The sequence below is a fragment of the Meles meles genome, chromosome 14 (assembly GCF_922984935.1).
Source record: "Meles meles chromosome 14, mMelMel3.1 paternal haplotype, whole genome shotgun sequence".
Taxonomy (NCBI): domain Eukaryota; kingdom Metazoa; phylum Chordata; class Mammalia; order Carnivora; family Mustelidae; genus Meles; species Meles meles.
In genome coordinates, this window is record NC_060079.1 from 75139323 (window position 1) to 75165835 (window position 26513).

Genomic DNA, 26513 nt, shown 5'->3' on the forward strand with positions numbered 1-26513 from the left:
GTCGGCTGCAGAGCCCACCGCACCCGTGAAGGGGGGGCGGGTGAGGTGGGGGTGGGGACCTGCTTTGGCTTCTTCGCACTTGCTCGGATCTCGGACTCCGGTCGGTCCTCGGGAGCGCGGCTGTCCGCTCCGGGTCCAGAGTCTGTGACCGACGGGCGAGAGGGAGCGAGCGAGCTAGAGATCACTTTTTTATTGTTGTTATTGTTTTTCAGCCCAGCCTCCCCTTCTCCCCTCCCTCTGCAAGCCTTCTCCCCTCCCACAGCCCCCGTCTTTCCTCCTCCCCCGCCTCCTCCTCCTCCCGCACAACTTAAAGAAAGAGGGAGCGGCGCGGCAGCTTCCTTCATCTGGGGGAATTCGCTGCTGCTGCAAGTTTACTACGCGAGGCGCAGCCAATGCCAAGCGCGGAGGACGAGGAGGGCTAAACGCCGCGGCCGCTGCGCCGAACAATACCCGCGGCGCGCGGGGCGGCGCGAGTAGGGCCGCGGGGGAGGGAGCGGCCGACCCAGCGCGCCGGGGAGAGGGCGCCCGGCCTCCGCCCGCCGCCCCAGTGCCCCCGCCGCGGTCAGGTGGAGCTGTGGGCGCGCCGGGCCGGGGCGCCTAGCGCAGAGCTCGCTTCCGTCCCCTCCTCGCCCGCTAGCCTGGCCGGTGCACAGCCGCTGCGCTCGGGCACGGTGGCCCCGCCGCGGCTGTGATTTCATTCTGCGGGCGCCGCTCGGCGCTGCCGGGCCGGGGGTCCGCGGGGCGTGCGAGCCAGTGAGTGTGTGCGTGCGCGCGCGGGTGCGCGCAGGGGTGGGGGCCGCGGCGCTGCGCTCGCCCCCCGTTGGCCCCCCTCTACACTCCGCTCCCCACACCTCCCTCCCGCTCCCTCCTCCAGCCCGCCCTCCCCTGCCCTGCCCGCCCGCCCCCGCCGCAGCTCCTTTAATACACTTTGGTTCTCCGCCTGGCTTTGGACTCTTCTCCTCCTCCACCTCCTCCTCCTCCTCCTCCCGCGCCTCCTCCGCCGCCGCCTCCTCCTCCTCTTCCTCTCCGCGCCTTCGCTCCGCGCCCGGCCGCCCGAGGCAGATCCAGGCGGCGGCGGAGGCGGCGGGCGCAGGAGCGCGGCTCCCGGGGCTGAAGCTGCCGCCACCACCACCACCGCCGCCTGCGCTCGGAGCCGGGCGGCCGCTGGACGCACCGCGCGCGGGGCGGGAGTGGGAGCGGAGGAGGTGCGGGGCTCGCCGGGGCCGGCGGGGCGGGTGGGCGCGCTGGCCATGCTCCTGGACGCGGGGCCGCAGTTCCCGGCCATCGGGGTGGGCAGCTTTGCGCGCCACCATCACCACTCGGCCGCGGCGGCGGCGGCGGCGGCTGCGGAGATGCAGGACCGCGAACTGAGCCTGGCCGCGGCGCAGAACGGCTTCGTGGACTCGGCGGCCGCGCACATGGGCGCCTTCAAGCTCAACCCCGGCGCGCACGAGCTGTCCCCCGGCCAGAGCTCGGCGTTCACGTCGCAGGGCCCCGGCGCCTACCCCGGCTCCGCCGCGGCTGCCGCTGCAGCCGCCGCGCTTGGGCCCCATGCCGCGCACGTCGGCTCCTACTCTGGGCCGCCTTTCAACTCCACCCGGGACTTCCTGTTCCGCAGCCGCGGCTTCGGGGACTCTGCGCCGGGCGGCGGGCAGCACGGTCTGTTTGGGCCAGGAGCGGGCGGCCTGCACCATGCGCACTCGGACGCGCAGGGCCACCTCCTCTTCCCCGGCCTCCCGGAGCAGCACGGGCCGCACGGCTCGCAGAATGTGCTCAACGGGCAGATGCGCCTGGGGCTGCCCGGCGAGGTGTTCGGGCGCTCGGAGCAGTACCGCCAGGTGGCCAGCCCGCGGACCGACCCCTACTCGGCGGCGCAGCTCCACAACCAGTACGGTCCCATGAATATGAACATGGGTATGAACATGGCAGCGGCCGCGGCCCACCACCACCACCACCACCACCACCCTGGTGCCTTTTTCCGCTACATGCGGCAGCAGTGCATCAAGCAGGAGCTCATCTGCAAGTGGATCGACCCTGAGCAGCTGAGCAACCCCAAGAAGAGCTGCAACAAAACTTTCAGCACCATGCACGAGCTGGTGACCCACGTTTCCGTGGAGCACGTCGGCGGCCCGGAACAGAGCAACCACGTCTGCTTCTGGGAGGAGTGTCCGCGCGAGGGCAAGCCCTTCAAGGCCAAATACAAACTGGTCAACCACATCCGCGTGCACACAGGCGAGAAGCCCTTCCCCTGCCCCTTCCCGGGCTGTGGCAAGGTCTTCGCGCGCTCCGAGAACCTCAAGATCCACAAAAGGACCCACACAGGTACTGCGGGTTGGGACGGGATGGGGCGCAGGGAGGAGAGGCTGTGGTTGGTTGGCTGGGGGAAACGCGCACACCGCCAGCTCCTGCTCCGGGATGGGAGGTGTTTTTGTGTGTGCGAGACAGCCAGCGGCTTGTTTTTGTTGGAGGAAGAAAGAATATTATCGGGCTGGGTTTTTCCATGTACGGAAACTGGGTTTTAAATGGTCGGTGTAACATCAAATGTATGTCTTGGGGGGTGGAATCGCTTCGTTTGCTCAGCCCCGCTTAATAATTTCCGTTCTAAATAGAACGCACAAAATAAAACTGCTCTCCAATTCGGTGCCCGGGAATCGAGCCTAGAGAGGATTTTGCCAGCTTGTCTGGATGTGCTTTTCTGCTCCGACTGCGTGTCTGTGTTTGGGTGGCTTATGTGTTTTCCCACTTCTACTCGCGATCCAAAAGTCCTTCCCGGGACTGTTTTCCCCTTACATGAATTTGTTGTGAGCCCAAGTTGTAAGGTATTTCTCATTTTAAAAAAAAAAGAAAGAAAAAAGAAAAAGAAGTGTTTTAAAGCCCATTTCGGGGTAGATCGCGGGGCCTTACGGTGGGTTCGCAGTAGTTTGTGAAATTCTCTAATGGGTACCAGAGGGTTTGCGATTCCAAACGTAGACCAACAACCCGGTCAAAGTATACCCTGGGGCACCACGGCCCCTCAGGGCAATCGCAAGAGAAGAGGAAGCTGCAAAAAGAAAGCGCCTCTAGACTCAGATTATTCATCTCTGACCAGGTCCCAGCCAAAATCGTGCCAGACGATTTCCTAAAAGAAAGCCAAATGTTTTAGCAACTTCCCCCGTCAATATTTACTCCGACGTGGGGATGCGCCAGCGGCCCATTGTTCTCTTCCGGGAAGGGAGGGAGCCGAGGTGCGAGACAAGCTTTTAACAAGGTTTAAAATTTGAGAAATTTATTTGCATGAAATGCTTTCGAGTCCTGTGTCTGAGCGGATGTCTTTAAAAAACAATTTAGGTGCTAATGGAATTTAACGTTAAATGGTCCCCTTTCCAAGAGGAACGTTGTTTGAGTTCTCACACCTCTAAATGACTTCCAAGCATTTGGAATTCTGGCAACAGGATGCAGGGACCGCCAGAAAATTAAACAAGGAGATTTTGAAAGCCTTTGCAGAGCGCCCCCCCCCCCCCAAGCCTGTGCCTTTGCCATTGCTAGATGCTGTCTTATCTCTAATATTTGCCTTTTTCCCGACCTATTTTAAAATGACTAGAAGTGAGACTAAGAATAACCGTTAATTTAAGTCGCAGAATTTTGGATGAAAAATACTGGCTCAGTTATGATCCACAGCCCCATCCCCAAACAACATAGCAACTCCAAATGTAATTGCCTATTGGCCCCAGAGACAAACCGACAGCAGCCCAGCAGCCTGTGTGATTTTGATAATGCCCTAAATATTTTGTCATAATAACAGCTTCTCCATGGCGAGACCAATTTGTTAGAAACTGCGAGTCCAAGGAGTCCTATGGAAAGGTGGGCAGGGCCGGGTGCTACCTGAGATTCATTATAAATAGGAAGAAATGGGTGTCAGTCTGGAAGAAAATTAAAATATGAAATAAAAAAGCAGGACGGGCAGGTGGGAAGGCGGTTAATTTCATGTTAGTTCTGCCACAGAGAAAATCCGACCTGTGAGGGGACCCAGACCCTTCCAGTTCCTCTTTTCCTTCGGGAAGCGGCCTTGCGCCTTCCAGAGTTGGGGGGGGGGCTGTGGGGGCGCTCTGGTGTGCCGGCAGCAAGTGCCTATGTTTCTATCCACAGGGGAGAAGCCGTTCCAGTGTGAGTTCGAGGGTTGCGACCGGCGCTTCGCCAACAGCAGCGACAGGAAGAAGCACATGCACGTCCACACCTCCGATAAGCCCTATCTGTGCAAGATGTGCGACAAGTCCTACACGCACCCCAGCTCGCTGCGGAAACACATGAAGGTACCACCGCGGAGGCCGGGAGAACTGCGAGGCGGCTGGCCCGCGCGGTGCGGGGCCGGCCCGGACAACCCTGGCCAGCCCTGGGAAGGCCAGGGTTCCCTGGGGACCGGACGGCGTGGAAGTAAGGGGGGGCCTTTCTGGGGGTGCTCCCCCCGGGACTCGGCCCCACAGCAGCTGCACTCACACCCAGTCCCCTTTGGTCTCCCCTCCCGGCTTTTGTCTTGCAGGTCCATGAGTCCTCCCCGCAGGGCTCGGAGTCCTCTCCGGCTGCCAGCTCGGGCTACGAGTCGTCCACGCCCCCGGGGCTGGTGTCCCCCAGCGCCGAACCCCAGAGCAGCTCTAACCTCTCCCCGGCGGCGGCGGCAGCAGCGGCAGCGGCGGCGGCCGTGTCTGCGGTGCATCGGGGCGGAGGCTCCGCCGGTGGCGGCAGCGCTGGCGGCGGCTCAGGCGGAGGCAGCGGCGGGGGCGGCGGCGGCGGGGCGGGCGGCGGGGGCGGCAGCAGCTCTGGCGGGGGCAGCGGGACAGCCGGGGGCCACAGCGGCCTCTCCTCCAACTTCAATGAATGGTACGTGTGAGAGGCTGGGGCCTCTCTCCCTCTCCCAAGTCCCCACCCTGGCGCAGCCCTACCCGGTGGCCAGCGCCGAGGGCACCCTGTGATGTGTTGTTAAAATTACGAATCTGATTTTTATGATGATGAAAATGATTTTACCAGCAGAAGGATTTTTAAAAGTTTTTTTAAAAAAAAATCTAGGCATGAAAAGCAAAAATATCCCTTCCAGAGTCTCAGAAGCTGAAAACTTAAAATAAGAAATAAAAAAATGAAAAAAATAAAAAACCCATAAAAATATTGAACCAAACCCCCATCCTTAACCCACCTCCCCTCCCCCCGCCCTCTTTCCTTCTCCCCCAGTCCCCAGTCTTCTGACAAACTGTACATAGCGAACTCCTTCCTTCTCCAAGGTGGTTTTAATGGCTTCTTGGTGTATAGACGTTTGTCTATTTGTAACTCTCCGGATTGCGTTCCTTCCTGCCTTTCCTCCCTTCCCTTCCCCAAATGATGGGCTTTTTCTTTTTCTCTTTTTAGTTTACCGGTTTCTTTTTAAGTAATGTGGAAGAAAATGGTTTATTTTGTATTGTGGTATTGAATATTGTGTTCCTTTTTATGAGGCAACTTGATTGTAAACTTCACGCAACTATAGACTGGAAAAAAACCGAGCCGTGCCAAAGTCTCCCTTCTGTTTCTTCAACACATTCATCCAACAGCGCACACACACACACCACCACCAACGCTTGTGAATGTATTTTTCTGTTAGCTGGGTTTACATGTGATGTTTTAGTGCTTTTGCAAGTTCAATTTGTTAGTTCCTGTATGGAAGATTGTGGGGGAAATAAACGTTGTGCCGTTAGCTTTTCCGTAATAACACCCTTCCTTCTGTAAATACCCGTTACCATATTTATCCATTTGTAATTAAATTATGGTATTAACTTGCTACAGAGGAAACAATATTTATAAAGAATGTTTCTTAACTATAAATATGTACAATTGTGGGCATAAACTGTTTCAGATTTTTTATTTGAAGGTTTTAAGTGGTTTGATCATTTCTTGTGATATGTTTTGAGAGTAATGCATACAGAAATATAATAAAATGTGTTGAAACTGCATGAACATACTATTTTTTTCTAGCAAAGTTATTAAAGAAAACGGGAAGCTGAGGGTTGTTGTGGGTATGGATCGGCCACCTAAATGAATGGGAGGTACCACCTTGCATTCTGGGGAGGAAGGTATGTGTATGTACAGAAACCGGGCCAAACTGCCTCTTTGGCAGAAAGTCTCAAAATTATTTTCTATGTCCTTTGTTTGTAGCTGAGAGTGAATTAAATTTTTGGAAGGGTCCTGTGAGGAATGGCGGCAGGAACCTTCAGAGTTTCTAATGGCTCCATTATCTGAGGGAATGCCTTTCTTTCAGCTATTTGGACGGGATTTAAGAGCACTAAACATTTCCTTATTCTTTGTTTTCCCTCTTCCCTGCCCCCCTTTCCTCTCCCTCCCTCTGAAAAGCTGAGGTATAGTTATTTTTAATTGCACGTTTAAAACTGAGCTGAGTACTTTGTTTTTGAACTTGGCCCAGTGATTAGAGTTTTAAGGGCCCTTTTCTACCAAAAGTTTTTTCTTGAAATTTTAGAGAGCTTGCTCAAGAAATTTTGCTTATCTTCACAAAGCTGTGCACCAAAAACTAGGATGTCCAAGAGAAGGTGATAGCACATTTGAATTTAGGAAAGCAATAAACCGTTGCCTCCAGACAAAAGAGAGTCCCTTCAAGAATTCAGTAAGATAGAATAAGAAAAAGATTGAAATGGTCAGGTAGACCTGAGAGAGGCAGACTCCAAACGCCAGCTTTGCGCCCCTCCCCTCCAAGAACTGGTCTGGATTTCAAACAAAATGCTCTAAGAAGGTAAAAAAATAGTTTTAATAATCAAAGGGTAAGAAGGGGGGGGAATTATTTAAGTCCCTGAGACATCAAAACATCTCCATCTCTTCTGAGTATCTTCAGAGAGTCTCTTACAGTCCCTGAGTCACCCATCCACGCAAGCACAGCTGAGTAGATGCTGAGGGCGACTGTGGTGACCCGTCCCTAGGATGTCCCAGTGAGCTCTCTGGACCCTGCGGGGGGTGGAGGGAGACCCAGGGAGCGGGTGGCCGCTTCTCTCTCCTTTCCCTTCTTCCCCTTCGGCAGTGGCCTAAGCTGCAGGGCCCCGCAGGCTAGGCCAGAGGGCCGCTTGAAGAGCAGGGCAACCCTGACCTATTCAATGGGGAGGAAAAGACTCCAGCCTGGGGTGTGCATGCTTGTGTGTATGTGTGTGTGTGTGTGTGAATGTGTGTGTCCCCCAGAGGGTGACAGAGGCCTGGCTAGTCCTCTCCAGCGGCCCAACGAGCTGCCCAAGCACCAGCTCCTGAAGCAATCAACCCCCTATTAAATTCAAATTTATAACCCCTAATAATATTAAGGAAAATTACTAAAATAATTGGCATATGTTACTGATCCTTGGGAGAGTTCATTGAACACATTATAAGCTGTGAGGAAAAGCTTATAGTTTTTCAATCCCCACCCCCACCCCCTACCCCAGGCCACCTCCGGAGGAGGAGGGGGCGGAGGAATCAGTTTAAATATTTATCATAACTTGGGCAAGAGTGAGATGGTCTATCCCAAATGTTTTAAACTTAAAAAAAATTTTTTTTTGTGAAAATTATTGGTTTTGAGGCCCCCCACCCCCGTCTAAAGGGAAGAGTGGTATGGAAGAAGGGGGGCAACTTTAGTATCAACTCAAGGTTCGGGGCTTCTCTTCTCGTTGGGCAGAAGAAGGGAAACAGCACGAAGAGGCAGACGGCCTCGGTCTGGGGTCGGCGGGCCGGCTTTCCAGCGCCGAGTGTCGGACAGCTACCGCAGGGCGCTTTCGGTCCGGGGGCGCTGGGTCTAGTTTTCAGGGAAATAAAAACGGGAAGGCGCCCGGCGTGCGGAGGAAGATCGCAGGCTGCGAGCGGTCTCCCGGGCCGCCGCGAGGATGTGAGGGGCGAACCGGAGCCGCTTTCCCGCGAAATGGCTCCCAGGCCTGCGGCCCTGGCGTCCCACCGCTTTGTCCACACTAGTCACCGAGCCGGTGGTGTGGCCCACTCCACGCCTTTCTCTCCCGCCCTTCGAATCCCGGAGACAGGATGGGGGGAGGGGGAGATGGCAAAAGTGGTCAAGGGAGTCAGAATTGCTCAACTTGGAAAGCGCGAGGGGGGCTGGCGGCCCAAGATTCTGCTTCGCCAAGAGGCGCCTGGGCCTGGGGGGTGGGGGATGCGTCCGCCTCCCCCCACTGCCTAAATGGACCTGAAGTCTAACCGGCCCTCTTCTGGACTCCAGAACTAGAAAACTGAATCCCATCTTCGCTTCCCTCAGGGAGCCGGAGCTGCGCCACTGGTTCGCTGCCCGCGGGGAGGCTGCACGGCCTCCGCCTGGGGCCCGTTTCTGCCGATCACAGCCATCAACTTGAACTTCAGAGCCGCCGAGCTCGCTCCCTCTGCGCTCCGCTCCATCCACCACCAAATTACTCCCCTCACGCGAGAGCCGCTTTATCCAGAGGCAGCTGGAGCCCCCTCGGGAGGCCCATCATTATTATTATTAATTATCGTGATCCTCACTGCATTATTAATGACCACAATGATAACTGGCATCGGTATCAGCTTTTCCCGGTTCAATGAAGTCCCCCATGTCCCAGGCGGGGAGGAGGTCACTCTTGGAGCAGAGGCCGGGTTGATTCTGCTCGGGGCGCGAGCAAGGGGAGGCTGCTAAGGTCGAGGCCCCGCGGGACGCGAGTGGAGGAAACAGGTCCCAGGCCCTGCACACCCCGTCCCAGCTGTCCCGGCCCCTTTCCTTTCTGCCGGCACCTTCTCTTTTCCTCCTCCTCCCCACCTCCTGTCCCTTTTGTCTTTTTCAGACGGATGTTTTCGGGATCCAGTGGTGTATTTGCCGGCCCGAAACTGTGAGGTCTAGGGCAGATTACAGGCTGGACCGGAGTTTCGGGCTTCCCTGTACACTGCGCGGTTCTCCCGCATTCCAGGGGTGGCTGGGAAGGCCTGGGGTTTCCGAGGGATCGGTCGCCCGGCCGAGTAGGCAGGACTGATTGGGGGACGTGTGCTCTGGTCAGTCTCTGGTGAGCGCAATGGTAGCACACCTGGACACGCGGGGGCCGCCAGGTATGCCTTGGGACTGGGGTCCTACCCTTCTCTGTATCAGTCCACCGACCTAACCCACAGGGCACGCCAGGCCTGTGTCCAGGAGCAATAAAGGCCTCAGAACCTCACCAAGACTTGGTTGAACCCTTAGGTGCCTTTTTACTTAAATGGACACGTGCCCCGGAAAGCGACCCACGGGATCCAGAGTGTGCGTTCAATAAGTACTTGAGGACTGATTGATTATATAGTCTGATACCGCCTTGGTGCTACAGAAACTTGGAGCTCCTCGGCCCACTGTTACCCCCAGCAGACCGCAATGAACGGTTTCTATTTTTAACTGGCAGCTTAGAACAGGGCTGGAGACGCATGGCCCTCCTGGCTAATCCCCCTCTCCGTGCCCTCAACAGATTGTTGCAAGGGTTTTATTTTAGGGAAGAATCTATATCCTTCCAGCCTGGATCGAGTGATGGGGTATAAATCCTCAGGTCGTCTCGCTGGGCTCCTGTGAAGGAAAAGGCAGCCTTGGCAGTTTGAACAGGGTGTTACCAATGAGAACTTCTGTAAACCATAACCAGGGCAGCCTGAGGGTTCGAGTTCACGGTCAAGGCTGTGGCACGAAAGCTGCCGCAGCTTCCACGCCCCGCTCCGCCCCGCTCCTCCGCGGCCCAGATCGCTGCCAGGGCGCTCAACGCCAGGGTTCTCCCACTCCCGCCCCGCCCCTCAGGACCCAGTCCGGGAACTGTCGGTGCTGGGACCACCTCGTCGCCCCTGCACGGTTCCCTTTTGTTCTCAGGGCTCGAAGAGCTTTTTCAAGAGGTGACACCTCGCTTCGCCTCCAGCCCAGCATCCTGTCCTTGTCCCGCATCCCGCAGCCACCAGGCCGGAGCTGGGGGGTTGGGGGCCGCATTCACTTGCGTGCGTGCACACAGACAGATCCCATGCATAGACACACACATTCTCTTTCACAATCTCTCTCCACGCCTCAACGCACACACACACACACACACACACACACACACACACACACTCACTCACTCACTCACATATGCTCGCCTCCTTCGGTATCCCCCAGGCGCCCACTCGCGTGCGTGGGATGGACCCGAGCTGCAGAGATTGGGGGCGTGTGGAGGGAGGTCGCAGCAAGCGATGCCCCTTCACCCTTCTACCCTTTCCCAGCCTCCCCACCCCCTAGGGCCTCCCTCCAAAAGCCCCCCCCTCCCATCCCCTTTCTGCCCTGAACACTCCATCCAATTTGGCTTTTGAGCATCCACTGCCTGGGCCTTATTTCTGAAACCCGCACTTGGAGCCACCAGTGTGAGACAAGTTGGGCGGGGGATCCCCAAGCACAGTCCGGGTCCCTCAGCCCACTTCTCCGGGAATGGGACAGGCCAGACTGTGCGCCCTCTGCCCCTGACACTCGCTGGCTCCCGGGTGTGCGTTGGGAGGTCGCTCCCTTACCTCTCCGGTAAACCAGAAGGAAGGGAAAGAGTTTTCTAACCCTCGCCCCCTTCCTCCAAGCCCTGCCCTTAGCCTTTTCTTTTCCTAACCACTGGAAGCCAGTATTTCTAGGTCCCCGAGGCCAAACCGGGTGGCCCAGGGGAGCAGAACCAGGCGCCACGCCTCCAGAGAGGTTGCGGGCAGAAATAATAATAATAATGTTAATAATGTCAGAGATAATCATCCCAGTTAACGCTCCCTGACTGGGTTGCTCCTCAGAGGCTGGCTGAGGCCCCGGGGCGGCTACAGACCGCACAGGGCTGGGAGTGGGCGTGGGGTCCTCTGCAGGGGAGGGTGTGGCAGGGTTCTTATGTTGCCCCCCCGCCCCCATCTTGGGTCTGGAACCAGGCCGAGCCTGCGACCGCCTGGCCAGAAGTCGCGCTGGGCCTCTTGCTTCCACAGCGCTCGGGTCATTCTTTCTCTTTCATTTCTCCTGGCCCACCGGGCCCACAGTGGTTGGCGTGGCGGAGTGTGGTTTCTCGAAACCCTTTGGAGTCGGTCGGTTCTGTTTGCCCGTTGCCCCCACCCCGATCTCGCTAACCCAGGCTCGTTCCCCCTCCCTCTCCCTGCCGGCAGATGAATGGTGGCTTTAATGATCCCGGGCGCGGCGATGGCCCCGCGGTTCTGAAGATGCTCTGACCTGTAGGGAGGGCGCGAGAGGTCAGGCGCACGCAGGGCCGGGCTTGGGCTCCTCCCAGGCCCACGCTGCTCCGATATTGATCTTGAGAGAAAGATAAACAGAAAAGCTGGACATTCGGTCATGAATACTAATGAGCCAGGGTAGGAGTTTTAATTGCTATGGACTTCCTTTTTCCAGTTAATCTTTATTGCAGACTTCGGAGTCAGTCTTTCGAGCTTCGTTTTGTCTCCCTCTCTCCCCGCCCTCCTTCTTATATTTTCATTTGAAATGCCCAGGCGAAAGAGACCCGCGTCAACTTGACTTTGTCCCTTTTCCCAGTACCCGTGTGAGCGCGAGAGCCCACAGCCCGCGTTCCCAGCGGGGCGCTTCTTCTGCTCACTAATTCTGGAAATGTAGGGGATCCTATAAAATAAATTGTTTCAATGTGGCTTTGGCGAGTCTGCTTCTTGACTTCCTCACCCGTATTGTTTCAAAGACTTCGTGTGTCCTTGGCCTTTAAACTTCCTCTTGACAATTGCATCTTTTCTCCAGGCACTGAGCTCCTTTCTACTCCGAAGGGGTGTACTGCAACCCCAAACGTTCCCGTTTCTCCTCTCCAGGATCTGACATTGGCTGTGCCAACCGCAGTGTCTGAGTGTTTCAATCTAGCAGTGAATTCTTAGGCAAGCTAATTCATCAGCTTACATAATTGCAGTGGTTTCTTTGGTACCTATAAGCAGCAGTGAACTCGGAGACAGGCACCCAAGGGAATTTCCAGAACCATTTCTGCCTCCATTCTTAATATGCATTGATAACTCAGTTATACTGTTTTTCTTAAAGTAGACCCATTTTTAGTTGAGTTTTCTCTTGAAAATATATAAATGGACTGTAAATCCCATAAAACAATTTCAGCTATGTGATCAGGAGAGGAAAAAAAAAAAATGCAAGCCCATTTCTGAAACAGACTCTGCAACGCAAGGCAAAACCAAACCAAACCAAAACAAACAAACAAGAAAACAGCTATATTAGAATAATTTCCAGTATTATTTTGATCTTCAAAGTTTGGGACAAAATCAACCCGCATTTCACATCATTGTCCATACGTCTCAGCATTAAAGTCTCCTGAGGATTGTTTCACTTACACTTTTCAGTCCAAACTTTTTTTCTTCACACAATGATTTATTATGTAGGTAATTTTAGGGGATACAGTTTACAGCTTGAATTATTAGACTGAACACCTCTGGCTGACACCACGACGCCTTTTTTTCAGGCTGCAGCTGTGAGTCACAACCCCATTTTCATACCCAACCGCTGCACATTCCTCCACAATGTATATTTCCTTCTTGCAAAGATCAAACATGCTTTGGTCAAAGTGTTTATTTTAAAATACAGGAAAATTAAAACTAAACACAGCTCTACCGAAAAATCCCCCAATGTATCATATTTTTCCTCCTCCTGTGCCCACAAAAAAGTAACAAGTTGTAGCACTTTCTGGAATAAAATTTCAAATCGAAGGGGAACACACAGGCACATACAGACTCCATTTTCATTTTATTATTGAAACACATCAGGAAACCTCCCACTTCTCTTCATGTTTGAATACTGTTTGGATGTCTTTAGTTTTACCATAAAAATATCACAAGCAACAACAGCAGCGTATCTTTCAGAAGATGCTGATGGGTGTCTGTTTTATTCACCGACCTATGCACACATTATTTCTAGGATATTTTTCTATCTTAGTATTGTTCTTTTAATTATATCCTCCAGAATGTAACTTGAGGGAGAGAAGGGTATTTTGAAGTATTTACCAACAGGAAGGAAGAAAAAAAAAGTAACTCAGAAACAACATTTCCCAAGCATCTGGGTAGGTTTTCGGTGTGCGCATGTTTCCTTTTTCCCTTCGAGTTAAGGTGAAAAATGACAAAGTAAAATCACTCTTTTTCAGCATCAAAATTGTGTGAAGTGGATTTTAACTGCAGATTTTGATGGACAAGTTGTCCTTCTACAGCCTACTATCTGCTGCTTTTCTCAAGCTTCTCGGGATTCCCAAATGACAGGGGTATAGACCTTAGCCAATCCTCTCCCTGGCAGTTTACTCAGCTTCTCAAGCCACGCAGCTCCTTAACGGGGCAGAAACTGGTAGGCTGTTTTTAATCAAGACTGGAAAGCAGAATCTTTTCCCTCTGACGACTGTGCCCAGGGGTGGATCCGGCTTAATGTCTGGCTCTGCGGGCTGCAGGCTGGGCCACCCCTTTTTCAGACACAACACCAGAGAGGGGTATTGAAATAATCGTGTGCGGCAGAAATGTTTAAAAACTAGTATTAACCCTTCTTACTTCCCATACTTCTGAACTAAAAGGCAAAAGAAGCCAAAAGGAAATCTGAAATGATATTCATTTACCGGCCTAAGGCAGACCAGAAACTGCAGAGACTTGATGTTTTGAGAATGTACTTTGCAGAGTCTTTCAGATTAGATGCTGCTTAAGATCCATGGCAGTAAAAAATGTTTAGTGATTTGATTGGGTAAAACTTTTCTAGGTATTAGTGATAATGAATTAGGCTAGAAGTCTCTTTCTAGAAAGAATTGGGAGGGCATATAGAAAATAATCTGTATGTGAGCCTCTTCTTCCTGTTCTTTAAGGGTAGATAAATTATAGTGCATACTATTTGGATTTTTTTTAACCTTAGATAAATAAATAAATAAATCTACCTCTCACATGTTATTGAGAATTCTTTGCAAGAGTGGAGAATCAAGGATTTTCAAGATGAAGAACAAAACAAGGAATCAGATAAAATCTTCCCCTAAAATACATGTCTTCTTCTGCTGGGTTTTCAAATGATCTCTTTGGTGATTGTTTGTCTGAAGTACTTACTAAATTAAAATGAAATGAATATTTTCCCCTGGTTAACTTCTGAAATACAAAACGTTTCTAAAAGTTCTAAATGAAAATCAAAGATTTTTTATAAAGATGTAGTAACAATATTTCTCATCATGGCCAAACAAATTTATTGTGGACTTCCTTTCATCTTTGGTAAATTATCTGATACAAAAAAAAAAACCCAAAAAACCAAAAACCACCATCAACAAAAAAACAACTCACCTTGAAAATATCAGCTTTTCTGTCAATGTTATGAGAAGTTATTTTCATGATATGCAATTGGAATTTTAAAATTTCATTTCTTTTTTTTAATCCAAGAGAATTAATTTAAAAACTGATTTGGACTAGGGAAGAGATATTATTAATGAAAAGTCCTAAAGTATAAATCAGACATACCTCAGCTATCTCCCAGTACATCCATAAACACATCCTTTCCGAGAAAAGAAAATATCTGAACTAAAGAGAGCAGTCCTATCAGTCATCTGACTTCAAATGCTTTCTAGAAAAGTCTATTATGGTTATTTTACAACATAACAAAACTGTCATCTAAAGTTTCAAGGTGACATTTTTCTAAATTTTTACTAACTTCCTAATTCAGAAATGTAAAAAATCATTGATTTTATTGAGCAAAGTATTGTGTCATCTGTTAACATAAGTATCTCCCATAGAGTGCTCTTGTAATTTATGTAAGTTCTCTTCTTTTTGACAAAAATTCATTTGTAGTCTACTATTCTTTTGTGCCCCCCAACATTTTTGTAGTTAAAAGTTGAATGCTGAGCACTCTGAGGTTGGAAACCCTACCAATTGCTTTCTCTGGAAGCATCTGACAGATGCTACTTTAGGTGTCCTCTCTGCTAAGTGGATCTCAGAATTAAATTAGCTTCATCACTTGCCACTATTTTTCTAAGCTTTGTGGTCCAAGTGGCAGCCCTCTCTGAAACATACCGTAGGTTCTGTCCCATAGTGGCAAAGTCGCCTATCTTTGCTTCAAATTTTGTTTCGTGTTTAAAATACAATAAAGTCAGTTTAAAAATCATTTTTAAGAGAGCACTTTCAAGAAGCACTTCCTCTCCTCCTGCCAGACAGCGCTGTTCCCCCACCTCTTGGCTGGAACCCTTGCTTTCGATTTGTTTGTTTCACGCATTTCCCTAAAGAACCGGGCTCTTTGCGCTATTTAATTCTGCTTTAAAAATGCATCGCTCCTGCCTTGGATCTTTGTCTGAAACAAATTGCTATCGAAAGTGTATCAGATTCGTTCCAAATATGGAATTTAAATCAATATTCCCATACTAGAATATTTTAAAACTTGAATATTTTAAAAATTGTTTTTGCCATAAGAGTCCACACTTTTGCAATGTATTTTCAATTGAAGAAGTGCTGCCTGTATTTCTCATGATAAACAAACAAAAAGTAACGGTTACTGTCTGCTTAGACCTTCCTTTATTATTATTTTTAGCCCGTGTATCATTACCTAACTGGTATGTGTTATTCTGTCCAGCTCTTGATGATCTAGTTGTATTCTAGACATTGTGCCAAGAAGTGTATTTGAAGCAGATAAGTACGTATAATACAAATGCGTTTTGTTAGACCTGATGGATGCTATTTTTCTTTTAATAGGTTTGTAGCAAACTAACACAATAACACAATGTATTCCTTTTCAAGGTACATTGTTGAAACAGGTCTATTAAGAGCGCGTTGAGCTATTTCTCGCTTCTATTGAACAGTCTGTTGCTCAAACACAACAGCCAACAAACGCCAGCTGCCTCAACAAAAGTAGAAATCTAACCCTTTTATGTAATGTTTTAACAGAAAGGGTAGCTCTGTTTAATTAAAAACATTGATGATTCAGTGAAACAATGGAAACTCAAGTTCAAGTGGTGCTCTATTGATTTAGGATGATTTTTACTAGCAATGGGTATAATTCTTTTTTTTTTTTTTTGGCTCTCTCTTGTGTAAAGGGGTTCCTTCTTGTGGCATTATTTGGGTGAATAGGAAAAGACAGAGATGGCTATTGCCTTAGAAACCTGATTAACGCACGCCGCTTTGAGGGTAAGGTGTTTAATTTATAAGTGCACCCCATATTTTTTGTCAGTTTATTCGCGGTGGGGAAGCTTTGAAAGTAGCTCCTCTCAGCAGGTTAAAAAGTGAAGTCTGCGTCCTGGCATTTAAATGTCTTTGTTATTGTGTCAAGCAAGTTGTTGAAAACCGCATGCCCGGAATACTAAGGTTGGGCAGCTAGATGAGGCAAGTTGTGTGTGTGTGTGTGTGTGCACGCGCGCCCCTGGGCGCAGGGCTGTGTGTGCTAGGACAATTATTTTCATCAGGACAATTATTTTCATCAGCTGCTTGCTTGCCCGCGCCCGACCGCTCCTCTTTGCAGAACCGACGGCCTCCGGGCTTTCAAGTTTGAAAGGGAAGCAGGAGGAATTCCTCCCGGGAGACTCCCCTCCTTGGGAGCGTCGAACTCTCAGTGCCCTGGGGAGCGGGCCTCGGTCAAGGGTATCCGAGTGCCCTCCCTCCCCCGCCCCGGCAGGAGAGCACTCGAAGGCCACGAGATTCTGGGTTTCGCCCTCCCGCGACCTCCGCGAGGACCGCCCGGGAGGGGCGCCCCGAGCTCCGGAACACGGCCCTGGGGTCAAGGTGGGCGGAGGCAGGTGCTTCCCTCCGCCCCGGCGCTCTGCAGCCGGCGCCGTTCTGGCCGCCATCGGCGGCCTCGTTCCGCACTCCTTCCTCCCAGTCCGGCCCGGAGGCTGGTCTCCGCCACTCCCGGACCCCCGAGTGCGGGGGACTTAAGAGCGCAGCTTCCGTCGTCCTCCCTCCCGCAAAACAACCGGCACGAGGGCCCGGAGTCCGCAAAGCTGGCCTACAGGCCGCCCCCCAGGGCCTCAGCCCGGGTTCTTCCCCGAAGGACGCCCCTGTCCGCCGCTGAGGGAGGGGTGCGGTGGGCCAAGGGCAGCGGCCTAGTGGGTCCCCCGGGATAGGGGCGGCGACAGAGCGCCTCAGGCATCGCTTGCTTTACGTGGCGGCCACCCTCTTCCGGGCGGCGGCCTTGCAGCCGCTTCTTCCGGGCCTCGACAGGCCGCCACAGGCCTGGGTACAGGACTTCCGCCCGCTCCCAGCGTCCTACGCGCCCGGGGGTCAAAGGGCGCGGGCTCCTTCCGGCGCTGGGGAGTCGTGTGCACCTCAGGCCACCGCCCTGTGCCCCAAGGTGGTGGGCGGGTGGCCGTGTGGCCTCTAGGCCGCAGGTGGCAGCGCGTCAGGCCCACGTTCCCAGAAGAAACCCGGCAGAACGTGGCCAGAAAGGGAACCCGGAGGGAAACATCCACATGGGCCCCGCAGGCCTAGAGTGAATTATTTAAGCTGTTCCCGGTGTTTAAAGAGGTTTTTCAGTTTTTAAAGAATGTTGTAAAAAAATATCAGCCGTTGTTAACTCCCTCATTATGTGCTTTTCTCTCCTCAGCTGAACAAGCCATATTTCCTGAAACGGAAGAGCTATGTAAGTGTTTAAACATGTGTCAAGTGTCTTATAAATAATACAAATTCATAAAGAAGAGGAGGAGATTGAAGTGATACCTGAAGTTCTTGGCAGGGCTGCGTTTCGCTCTTGGGTTATTTTTGGCTGCGGGATCCTAGGAAGGAAGCTACGGGGGGATTGTGTGGCACCTCATGGAGCCCGCCCTTCCTCTTGTTCGCGTGGAGTCTGTGCGCTTCTCTGTCTAGCAGTACCTTTGTCTAGTCCATGAAAGACGCCCAAGCGCTCTGCAGAGTCTGTCAGATCCAGAGGTGACACCCAGCTCAGTATTTGGGAGTCGCCTTGCTGTCTTTCCCTCTCCGCTCCCGCTCCCCCCAGGTGCCCGCTCCTGTGACATTGCGGTGACATCCCGCACCCCCTTGTTAGGATGAAGGTTAGTGCTGCTTCTAGGGAAAAAAAAAGTAGGAGGGATGAGGTCTGGGCTTTAATTTGAGATCTGGGTGAGTGAATCGCTTAAGTGTTTCTATTTGTTCTCTTACCTAGAAAAGCTGAAAAAAGATGTCGCCCTAACACGATTTGAGAGCCTCTGAGAAAACGTAAGTACAGAGTGTTGTTTGACGGTAAAATGACATATGTTGTTTTAAAATTAGATTGAACTTCAGGGTTACCTCCAGACTTCAGTTCTTTGGATGACATTTTTCATATTGATCGTCATTCTGGGAGCGATTTCTGAGGGCTGTCTATTTCTAGCCATTTAAAAATGTCTAAACGCATGTCAGGCATCCCTTCCGTGTAGAGCGTTGCTGCTGCTTCTGGAGAGAGCTGGTGGTGAATGTAATATGCCAGGGCTCTACAGTGTTCATTGCTGATTATCCATCTTCCTTGTCAGAAGGTTCCGAAATACTCCGTAGATGGTTTTAATATAAAGAGTCTTTTTCGTTCTTTATAGTCCTTTCTCTCCTTAGGACCTAACTTTGAATCTAAAGTGGTCTGAGCTGGGAATAATGCCTCATCTCAGGAACTATGGTGCATTCAAAATTACTCATCTCCTCTAAACACCAAGACTTTGTTTCCAGATCAAGCTACCTAATCTTCTCTTTGCTTAAGATAATAAGGTTACTCCCCCGAGGTTTCTCAGTCTCTCTTGTAAATAGATTTCAGGTGGTTGTCTTTCTATTCTTTTTTTTTTTTTTAAGATTTTATTTATTTATTTGAAAGAGAGAGAGAGGTCACCAGTAGGCAGAGAGGCAGGTAAAGGGCGGGGGGGGGGGGGGGAGCAGGCTTCCTGCGGAGCAGAGAGCGGGGCTCCATCCCAGAACACTGAGATCATGACCTGAGCCAAAGGCAGAGGCTTAACCTACTGAGCCACCCAGGCGCCCTGTCTTACCATTCTTTCGGAATTGCTCTGACATATATGAACCTCAGTGATGGGAACAGCTTAGACCGTGTAGTTGGGGAAGAGTTGGGACTACTCCCCTTCCCGACAAGTCTGCTCAGAATCAGATCTACATGCATACTGACGAGTTCCCGGGTTGACAGGGGAAGAGTGTGCTGAGCTGAACAAATAGCTTTTTGATGTTTAAACAGTCCCTAATAAGAATGCCAACCATCTGTTGAAAGCCAAACAATAAGTAGTGAACAGAATAGTCAATGCAGAGATAATTTACTCATTTGTTATTTGTACTTAAACATTAGCCAGTTGTCAACAAATCGATATCCAGGCACTCTTTGAGCCAAGTCTCTGTTGCTAAACTCAGATAGGACATTTTGATCTTTTTCTTTCTGTGCCACTCATTCCATACGAGAGCATGGGGCCTCTTTATAGGAAAAGCTGTACAGCATTTACTACCGTATCAGGTAGCTTGTTCTCTAAGGGTGGAGTTAAAACAGTTACGTAAAATGACTAAATAATACAAAGTAAATAATATTAGAGAATGGAGAATGACTAAATAAAATAAAGCATAATGAGTACCTTAAAAGAAATGTTTATACATTGTTCAAAGTGTTCAAAGATGGATAAAATAACACCAGAAACTGTAAAAGGAACAACATATTGTTGTATACTTCAACATATTGTTGAAGTATACTTCCCAGTATAAACAGGAGACGTCTAAAGACAATGGACTACAATTTCAAAAGGGGCTGAGAGAAGATAACTGTAATCCAGAATGCCCTACCCAGGTAAGCTGTTATCTGAAAGTGAGGGCTAAATAAACATGTCTTCAGACCAAAAAAGGTGGGAACTTACCACTCGCCTTTGATAACGATTATAGGGAGTTTTAGGAGGTACAGGAGGAAAAGAGTTTGTTGAATTCAGAAGGAAAGTGTGGGCTGCAAGAGGAAATGGTGCACAGGGAAGTTTTTCATTGACATGTGGGAAATTGAACAGTTATTGCATATGTAAAATAACATGACGCTGGCTATTCAGGGGGTTCATAACATGATGGCCAACACAACTTACCCAAACGGAGAGAATCTGATATAGCAGTTCATGATAGAAACGCCTAGCAAACTAAGAACAGAAGGCATCTTCCTCAAGCCAGACAGAGCATCTACAAAACTCACAGCTCACATAATACTCAAAGGAAGAAACTGAATACTTTTTCTCCTCAGACTGGGAGTAACATAAGGATGTTAGCTCTAACTACTTCTATTCAACATTGTACTGGAGGGCCTAGCCTTGTATCCACTTGCAATAATTCCAGACAAAAGAAGGAAAAGGCATAAGGATTGGTAAAGAAGAAATAAAATTTACTTGCAGAGGACAGCTGTGTCAATTGAAGATCAGAATGAATCTACGAACTATCAAAAGCAGTAAGTGCATTTTGGTAAGATTAACTAGATACGAGGTCAAACTACAAAAAATCACTCGTATTTCTTTTTTTTTTTTTTAAAGATTTTTTTTATTTATTTTTTGACAGAGAGAAATCACAACAAGGCAGAGAGGCAGGCAGAGAGAGAGAGAGAGGGAAGCAGGCTCCCCGCTGAGCAGAGAGCCCGATGCGGGACTCGATCCCAGGACCCTGAGATCATGACCTGAGCCGAAGGCAGCGGCTTAACCCACTGAGCCACCCAGGCGCCCCATCACTCGTATTTCTGTATGCCAGAAAGACACAAATGGAAAAAGATATTTTAAAAATACCATTTGTAGGGCACCTGGGTGGCTCAGTTGGTTAAGCGACTGCCTTTGGCTCAGGTCATGATCCTGGAGTCCTGGGATCGAGTCCTACATAGGACTCTCTGCTCGGTGGGGAGTCAGCTTCTCCCTCTGACTCTCCCCCTTCTCATGCTCGAGTTTGCTCTCTCTGTCTCTCTCATTCTCTCTCTGAAATAAATAAATAAAATTAAAAAAATAAAAATACCACTTGTAATAACATAAAAAAAGGAGAGAAAAAAATCTAACATAGATATGAAGAGGAAAGTAAGTATTAATAATGAGTACAGAAATGAATGCACTGGAAATCAAATTAGGAGGCTCAAGAAAGTGAAAGTTGATTCTCTGAAAAGATTAATAAACTAATAAAGTACACAAACTTTTTTTTATTAAGATTTTATTTATTTGAGAGAGAGAGAGAGAGCACAAGCCAGGGGGAGGGGCAGAGGGAAAGAGACAAACCTGGTCCCCCCACCTCCAGCAGGGAACTAGATGCAGGGCTTGATCCCAGGACCCTGAGATCATGAACTGAACTGAAGTCAGATGCCCAACCGTGTTGCCCAGGCACCCCAATAAAATAGACAACATTTTAATTAATTTTTTAAAAATTGGGGAGGCTGTGTGGCACAGTCAGTTGGGTGTCCAGTTCTTGGTTTTGGCTCAGGTTGTGATCCTGGGGTCCTGGGATCAATCAAGCCCTGCATCAGGCTCCACACTTGGCCTAGGGTCTGCTTGAGATTCTCTCTACCACTCTCTCTGCCCCTTCTCTCGTGCTCTCTCTCTAAAATAAATAAATAAATAAATTTAAAAATTAATTTTAAAAGGCACAAATGTATGATGCTAGGAATTTTTAAAGGAGGCAAACTGTAGATATACCAGAGATCTTTTTTTTTCAAAATGATAAGAGAATTTAGGAACTTAAGTAATATAGACAATATCCTAGGATAATATAACTTATCTAAAGTGAGCACAGCAAATACTGCCAATTAACAATTCAAAATCCAGCCTTCTTCCTCCTTTATTAACGTACCTCTGATTTTGTTTGGAGTAATGTGCCCAAATACAAATGCTTCCCTAAATTCTTTTGTGGCTAGATGAGTCATGTGACACAGTTTTGGACAGTAAGATGAAAGCTTTTCATTTCCTGGCATGGGTGTTACCTCTTTCTGCTTCAGTTTCTTTCTTACCTAAAAAAAGTGAAAACTGGAAATACAAGCAGCTATTCTGAGTCCAAAGAGTACCAAGCATGAGAGGACGACCTGTAAGCTAAGGGTAGTAGAATGGAAAGTCAGAGCCGACTTTCCTGACAGCAGCATTAGGGGCTTTGTCGTCTCTGGACAGTCTTTATCTAGCCTTCTTGTCATGTGAGGGGAAAAGTGAGTTTTTTGTCTTTTTTTAATAGGGAGTCAGCTTTTCTTTTATTTCTAGCCTAATGTATCCTTTACTTGATGCATTGCTTCAAGAGGAAATTGCAAACCTGTGTGAACATATGTCCACTAAACAAATGGAATTATTGTCTTAAAGTTTTTCCACAGTTGGCGCAACGGCTGCCTTGGGCTCAGGTTGTGACCCGAGGGTCCTGGGATCAAGCCCCTCATGGGCTCCGTGCTCCTCTGCCCTCTCCCCTGCTCCTCTTGTGCTTTCTCTGCCCCCCTCTCTCTATCAAGTAAATAAATAAAATCTTTATAAAAAATTGAATTTTCCATGGTAAAACATACCAGGCCCATAATGCTTCTATTTATTTATTTCCCATAATGCTTTTATGTATTTTTATTAATTTTTTTAAAAATTTATTTATTTATTTATTTGACAGAGAGAGAGAGAGAGAGAGAGAGAGTGTGCACTCCAGAGCACAAGCCTGGAGAGCAGTAGAGGGAGAAGAAGTGGGATCCAGCTGAGCAGGGAGCCCAACACCGGGCTTGGTCCCAGGGACTTGGAATCATGACCTGAGCTTAAGACACAGGCTTAACTGACTGAAGCACCTGGGGAACCCCCCTAAGTTGTTATTTTTCATCCTATTTGCCTATACAGAAAATCTAAGAAAACCAAACCGTTAAAGTTAATAAGAGAATTCAGCAAAATTATAGGTTACAGGATCAGTATGCAGAAGACCAGCAAGATTCCTATGTGCCAACAGCAAACAAGTTGAAAATCCAGTTAAAACAAATACTATGTGACGGGGCACCTGGCTGGCTCAGTTGGTAGAACACGGAACTCTCGATCTTGATCTTGAGATTGTGAGTTTGAGCCCCACATTGGGTGAAGAGATTTGTTTCTTTCTCTTTATTTTTAAAAAATTTAAAATATTTATTTATTTATTTGAGAGAGTGAGAGCAAGAGCAGGAGGAACAGAGGGAGAGGAAGAGAGAATCTGAAACTGACTCTGTTCAGCACAGAACTCAAAACGGGGCATGATCTCATAACCCTGAGATCACGACTGGAACCAAAACCAAGAGGCAGACCTCTAACCTACTGTGCCTCCGTGGCGCCCCTAGAGAGTGCTTTAAAAAATTAAAAAAAAATTTTTTTTAAATACCACAAGAAATGGTGAAACAGCTATAAAGGACCTTGGGATATATGTAACGGAAGATGTTAAAAATCTTTATGGAGAAAATTGTAAGAATTTATTTAAATACGTAATGTGTAGACACAACATGCTCATGAGTGGGAAGACTTGATTTTTTTTTTTAAGATTTTTTTATATTTATTTATTTGACAGAGAGAGATCACAAATAGGCAGAGAGGCGGGCAGAGGGAGGAGGAAGCAGGCTCCTTGTGGAGCAGAGAGCCTGATGTGGGGCTCAATCCCAGGACCGTGGGATCATGACCTGAGCAGAAGGCGGAGGCTTTAACCTACTGAGCCACCCAGGAGCCCCAAGACTTGATTTTATGAACGTGTAATTTGTTCCTGTATTAACTCATTCATCCCTTGCACTTCCACCCTAAGTCACAATAGTTGTGCACGTGTATGCGTGTAATTTGATAGGTAGTGTTAAAATTTAAATGGAAGAGGAAAATGTCAAGAATTGCTAAGATAATTTTGAAAAATGAGTGATTTGTCCTGCCAAATATAAAGATTTGATGTGAAATTTAGTAATTGAACTGTTGTGACATTGGCACAAGCTTATAAGCAATGGAAGAGGGGACAGTCATGTTTGATGTATCACAATTTGGTATATCACACAGGTGATATTATGAATCAGTGGGATGGTATATTCAATAAGTAGTGCTGAAACAATCAGCTAACTCCATATAAAAACTATAAATCCTGGGACGCCTGGGTGGCTCAGTGGGTTAAAGCCTCTGTCTTCAGCTCAGGTCATGATCCCAGAGTCCTGGGATCGAGCCCTGCATCAGGCTCTCTGCTCCGCAGGGAGCCTGCTTCCTCCTCTCTCTGCCTGCCTCTCTGCCTACTTGTGATCTCTGTCAAATAAATAAATTTAAAAAAAAAAAAAAACAACAACAACAACTATAAATCCTTACTGCAGGGACACCTGGGTGGCTCAGTTGGTTAAGCATCTGCCTTGGTTTCAGGTCATGAGCCTGGGTCCTGGGATGGAGCCCCACATCAGGCTCCCTGCTCAGTGGGGAGTTTGCTTCTCCCTCTATTCCTAGCTTGTGCTCTCTCTCTCACTATCTCTGTCTCTCAAATAAATAAATAAAATATATTTTTTAAAGATTTTATTATTTATTTGTCAGAGAGACAGGGAGAGAGGGAACAGAAGCAGGGAGAGAGGAAGAAACAGGCTTCCCGATGAGCAGGGATCTTGATGTGGGGCTCCATCCCAGGATAACAGGATCATGACCTGAGCCGAAGGCAGACACTTAATGACTGAGCCACCTAGGTGCCCCAATAAATAAAATCTTTTTTTTTAAAAGATTTTATTTATTTATTTGACAGAGAGAGATCACAAGTAGACAGAGAGGCAGGCAGAGAGAGAGAGAGGGGGAAGCAGGCTCGCTGCTGAGCAGAGAGCCCGATGCGGGACTCGATCCCAGGACCCTGAGACCATGACCTGAGCCGAAGGCAGCGGCTTAATCCACTGAGCCACCCAGGCGCCCCTAATAAATAAAATCTTAAAAAAAAATCCTTAGGGGAGATGCAACATGGAGGTTTTTGGGGGGTAGGAAAAGAAAAAATGAAAGAAGATGGGATCGGGAGGGAGGCAAACCAGAAAAGACTCAGTCTCAAAAAACAGACTGAGGGTTGCTGGGGGCAGTGGGGAAGGGATAGGGTGGTGGGGATATGGACATTGGGAGGGTATGTGCTATGATGAGTACTGTGAAATGTGTAAACCTGGCGAGTCACAGACCTATACCCCTATGGATAAAAATACATTATATGTTTATTTAAAAACTTAAAAATAAAAATTAAAAAAAAAATCCTTCCCCAACTATAAACAAACCGCATCCCAGAATTAAAACCTTAATCTCAAAAACAAAACTTAAACATTTTTAGAAAAAAAATACCGGAGGGGCACCTGGGTGGCTCAGTGGGTTAAGCCTCTGCCTTCGGCTTGGGTCATAATCCCAGGGTCCTGGGATTGAGCCCCACATCAGGCTCTCTGCTCTGAGGGGAGCCTGCTTCCCCCTCTCTCTCTGCCTGCCTCTCTGCCTACTTATGAGCTCTGTCTGTCAAATAAATAAATCAAATCTTAAAAAAAAAGAAAGAAAAAATACAGGAGAGTATCTTTATGATCTCAAGAGGGATTTCTTTCTTTTTTTTCCAGGAAGCAAAATTCAACTTAATAAGTATTTAAGTGTCTGTTTATACATTTATTCTTTCAAATACTATAATTAATTACATGCCTACTATGTGCCAGGCACTGTGTTACATAGTATCAGCATCCCCTAGCAACTTAAAATTTTTTAAATTAACATATAATGTATTATTAGCCCCGGGGGTAGAGGTCTGTGAATTGTCAGGCTTACACATTTCACAGCACTCACCATAGCACATACCCTCCCCAATGTCCATCACCCAGCCACCCTATCCTTAACCTCCTCCCTCCAGCAACCCTCATTTTGTTTCATGAGATTAAGAGTCTCTTATGGTTTATTTCCTTCCTGATCCCATCTTGTTTCATTTTTTCCCTCCCTAACCCCCACGACCCTCTAACCTGCCTCTCAAATTCCTCGTATCAGGGAGATCATATGATAATGGTCCTTCTCTGATTGACTTATTTCGCTCAGCATAATACCCTCTAGTTCCATCCATGTTGTCACAAATAGCAAGATTTCATTTCTCTTGAAGGCTGCATAGTATTCCATTGTATATATATACCACCTCTTCTTTATCCATTCATCTGTTGATGGTCATCTAGGTTCTTTCCATAGTTTGGTTATTGTGGACAGTGCTGCTATAAACATTCGGGTACATGTGCCCCTTCGGATCACTACATTTATATCTTTGTGGTAAATACCCAGTAATGCAATTGCGAGGTCATAGCATAGCTCTATTTTCAACTTTTTGAGGAACCTCTATGCTGTTTTCCAGAGTGGCTGCACCAGCTTGCATTCCCAGCAACAATGTAGGAGGGTTCCCCTTTCTCCAGATCCTTGCCAACATCTATCATTTCCTGACTTGTTAATTTTAGCCGTTCTGACTGGTGTGAGGTGGTATCTCATTGTGGTTTCGATTTGTATTTCCCTGCTGCCGAGTGACGTGGAGCACTTTTTCATGTGTCTGTTGGCCATTTGGATGTCTTCTTTGCAGAAATATCTGTTCATGTTCAAGAGGGATTTCTTATACTAGACATATAGAACAGTTCTCCTAAAATAACTATTCATGTGCTAAGAAATTTTTTTTTAAAGATTTTATTTATTTGACAGAGATCACAAGCAGGCAGAGAGACAGGCAGAGAGGGGGAAGCAGGCTCCCCACCC

General features: G+C 48.5%; 1 protein-coding gene and 1 pseudogene across 2 annotated transcripts; one reads left to right on the forward strand and one right to left on the reverse strand.

Moving 5' to 3' along the window:
* The first annotated feature begins 1204 nt into the window (after positions 1-1204).
* On the forward strand, positions 1205-5959 carry ZIC2 (Zic family member 2). 2 transcript variants are annotated; one of them, XM_046028212.1, is made up of 3 exons: positions 1205-2322; positions 4126-4289; positions 4480-4606. In XM_046028212.1, exons 1-3 carry the CDS (start codon positions 1251-1253, stop codon positions 4522-4524), a joined length of 1281 nt encoding a protein of 426 aa, XP_045884168.1. In that variant the 5' UTR covers positions 1205-1250; the 3' UTR covers positions 4525-4606. The 2 variants fall into 2 exon arrangements, with proteins under 2 accessions (XP_045884168.1, XP_045884167.1); XM_046028211.1 differs by having other exon boundaries at positions 1206-2322; positions 4517-5959.
* An 11041-nt stretch (positions 5960-17000) lies between these two features.
* The window catches only part of LOC123956093, a 48447-nt pseudogene continuing 38934 nt past the window's right edge, over positions 17001-26513 (reverse strand).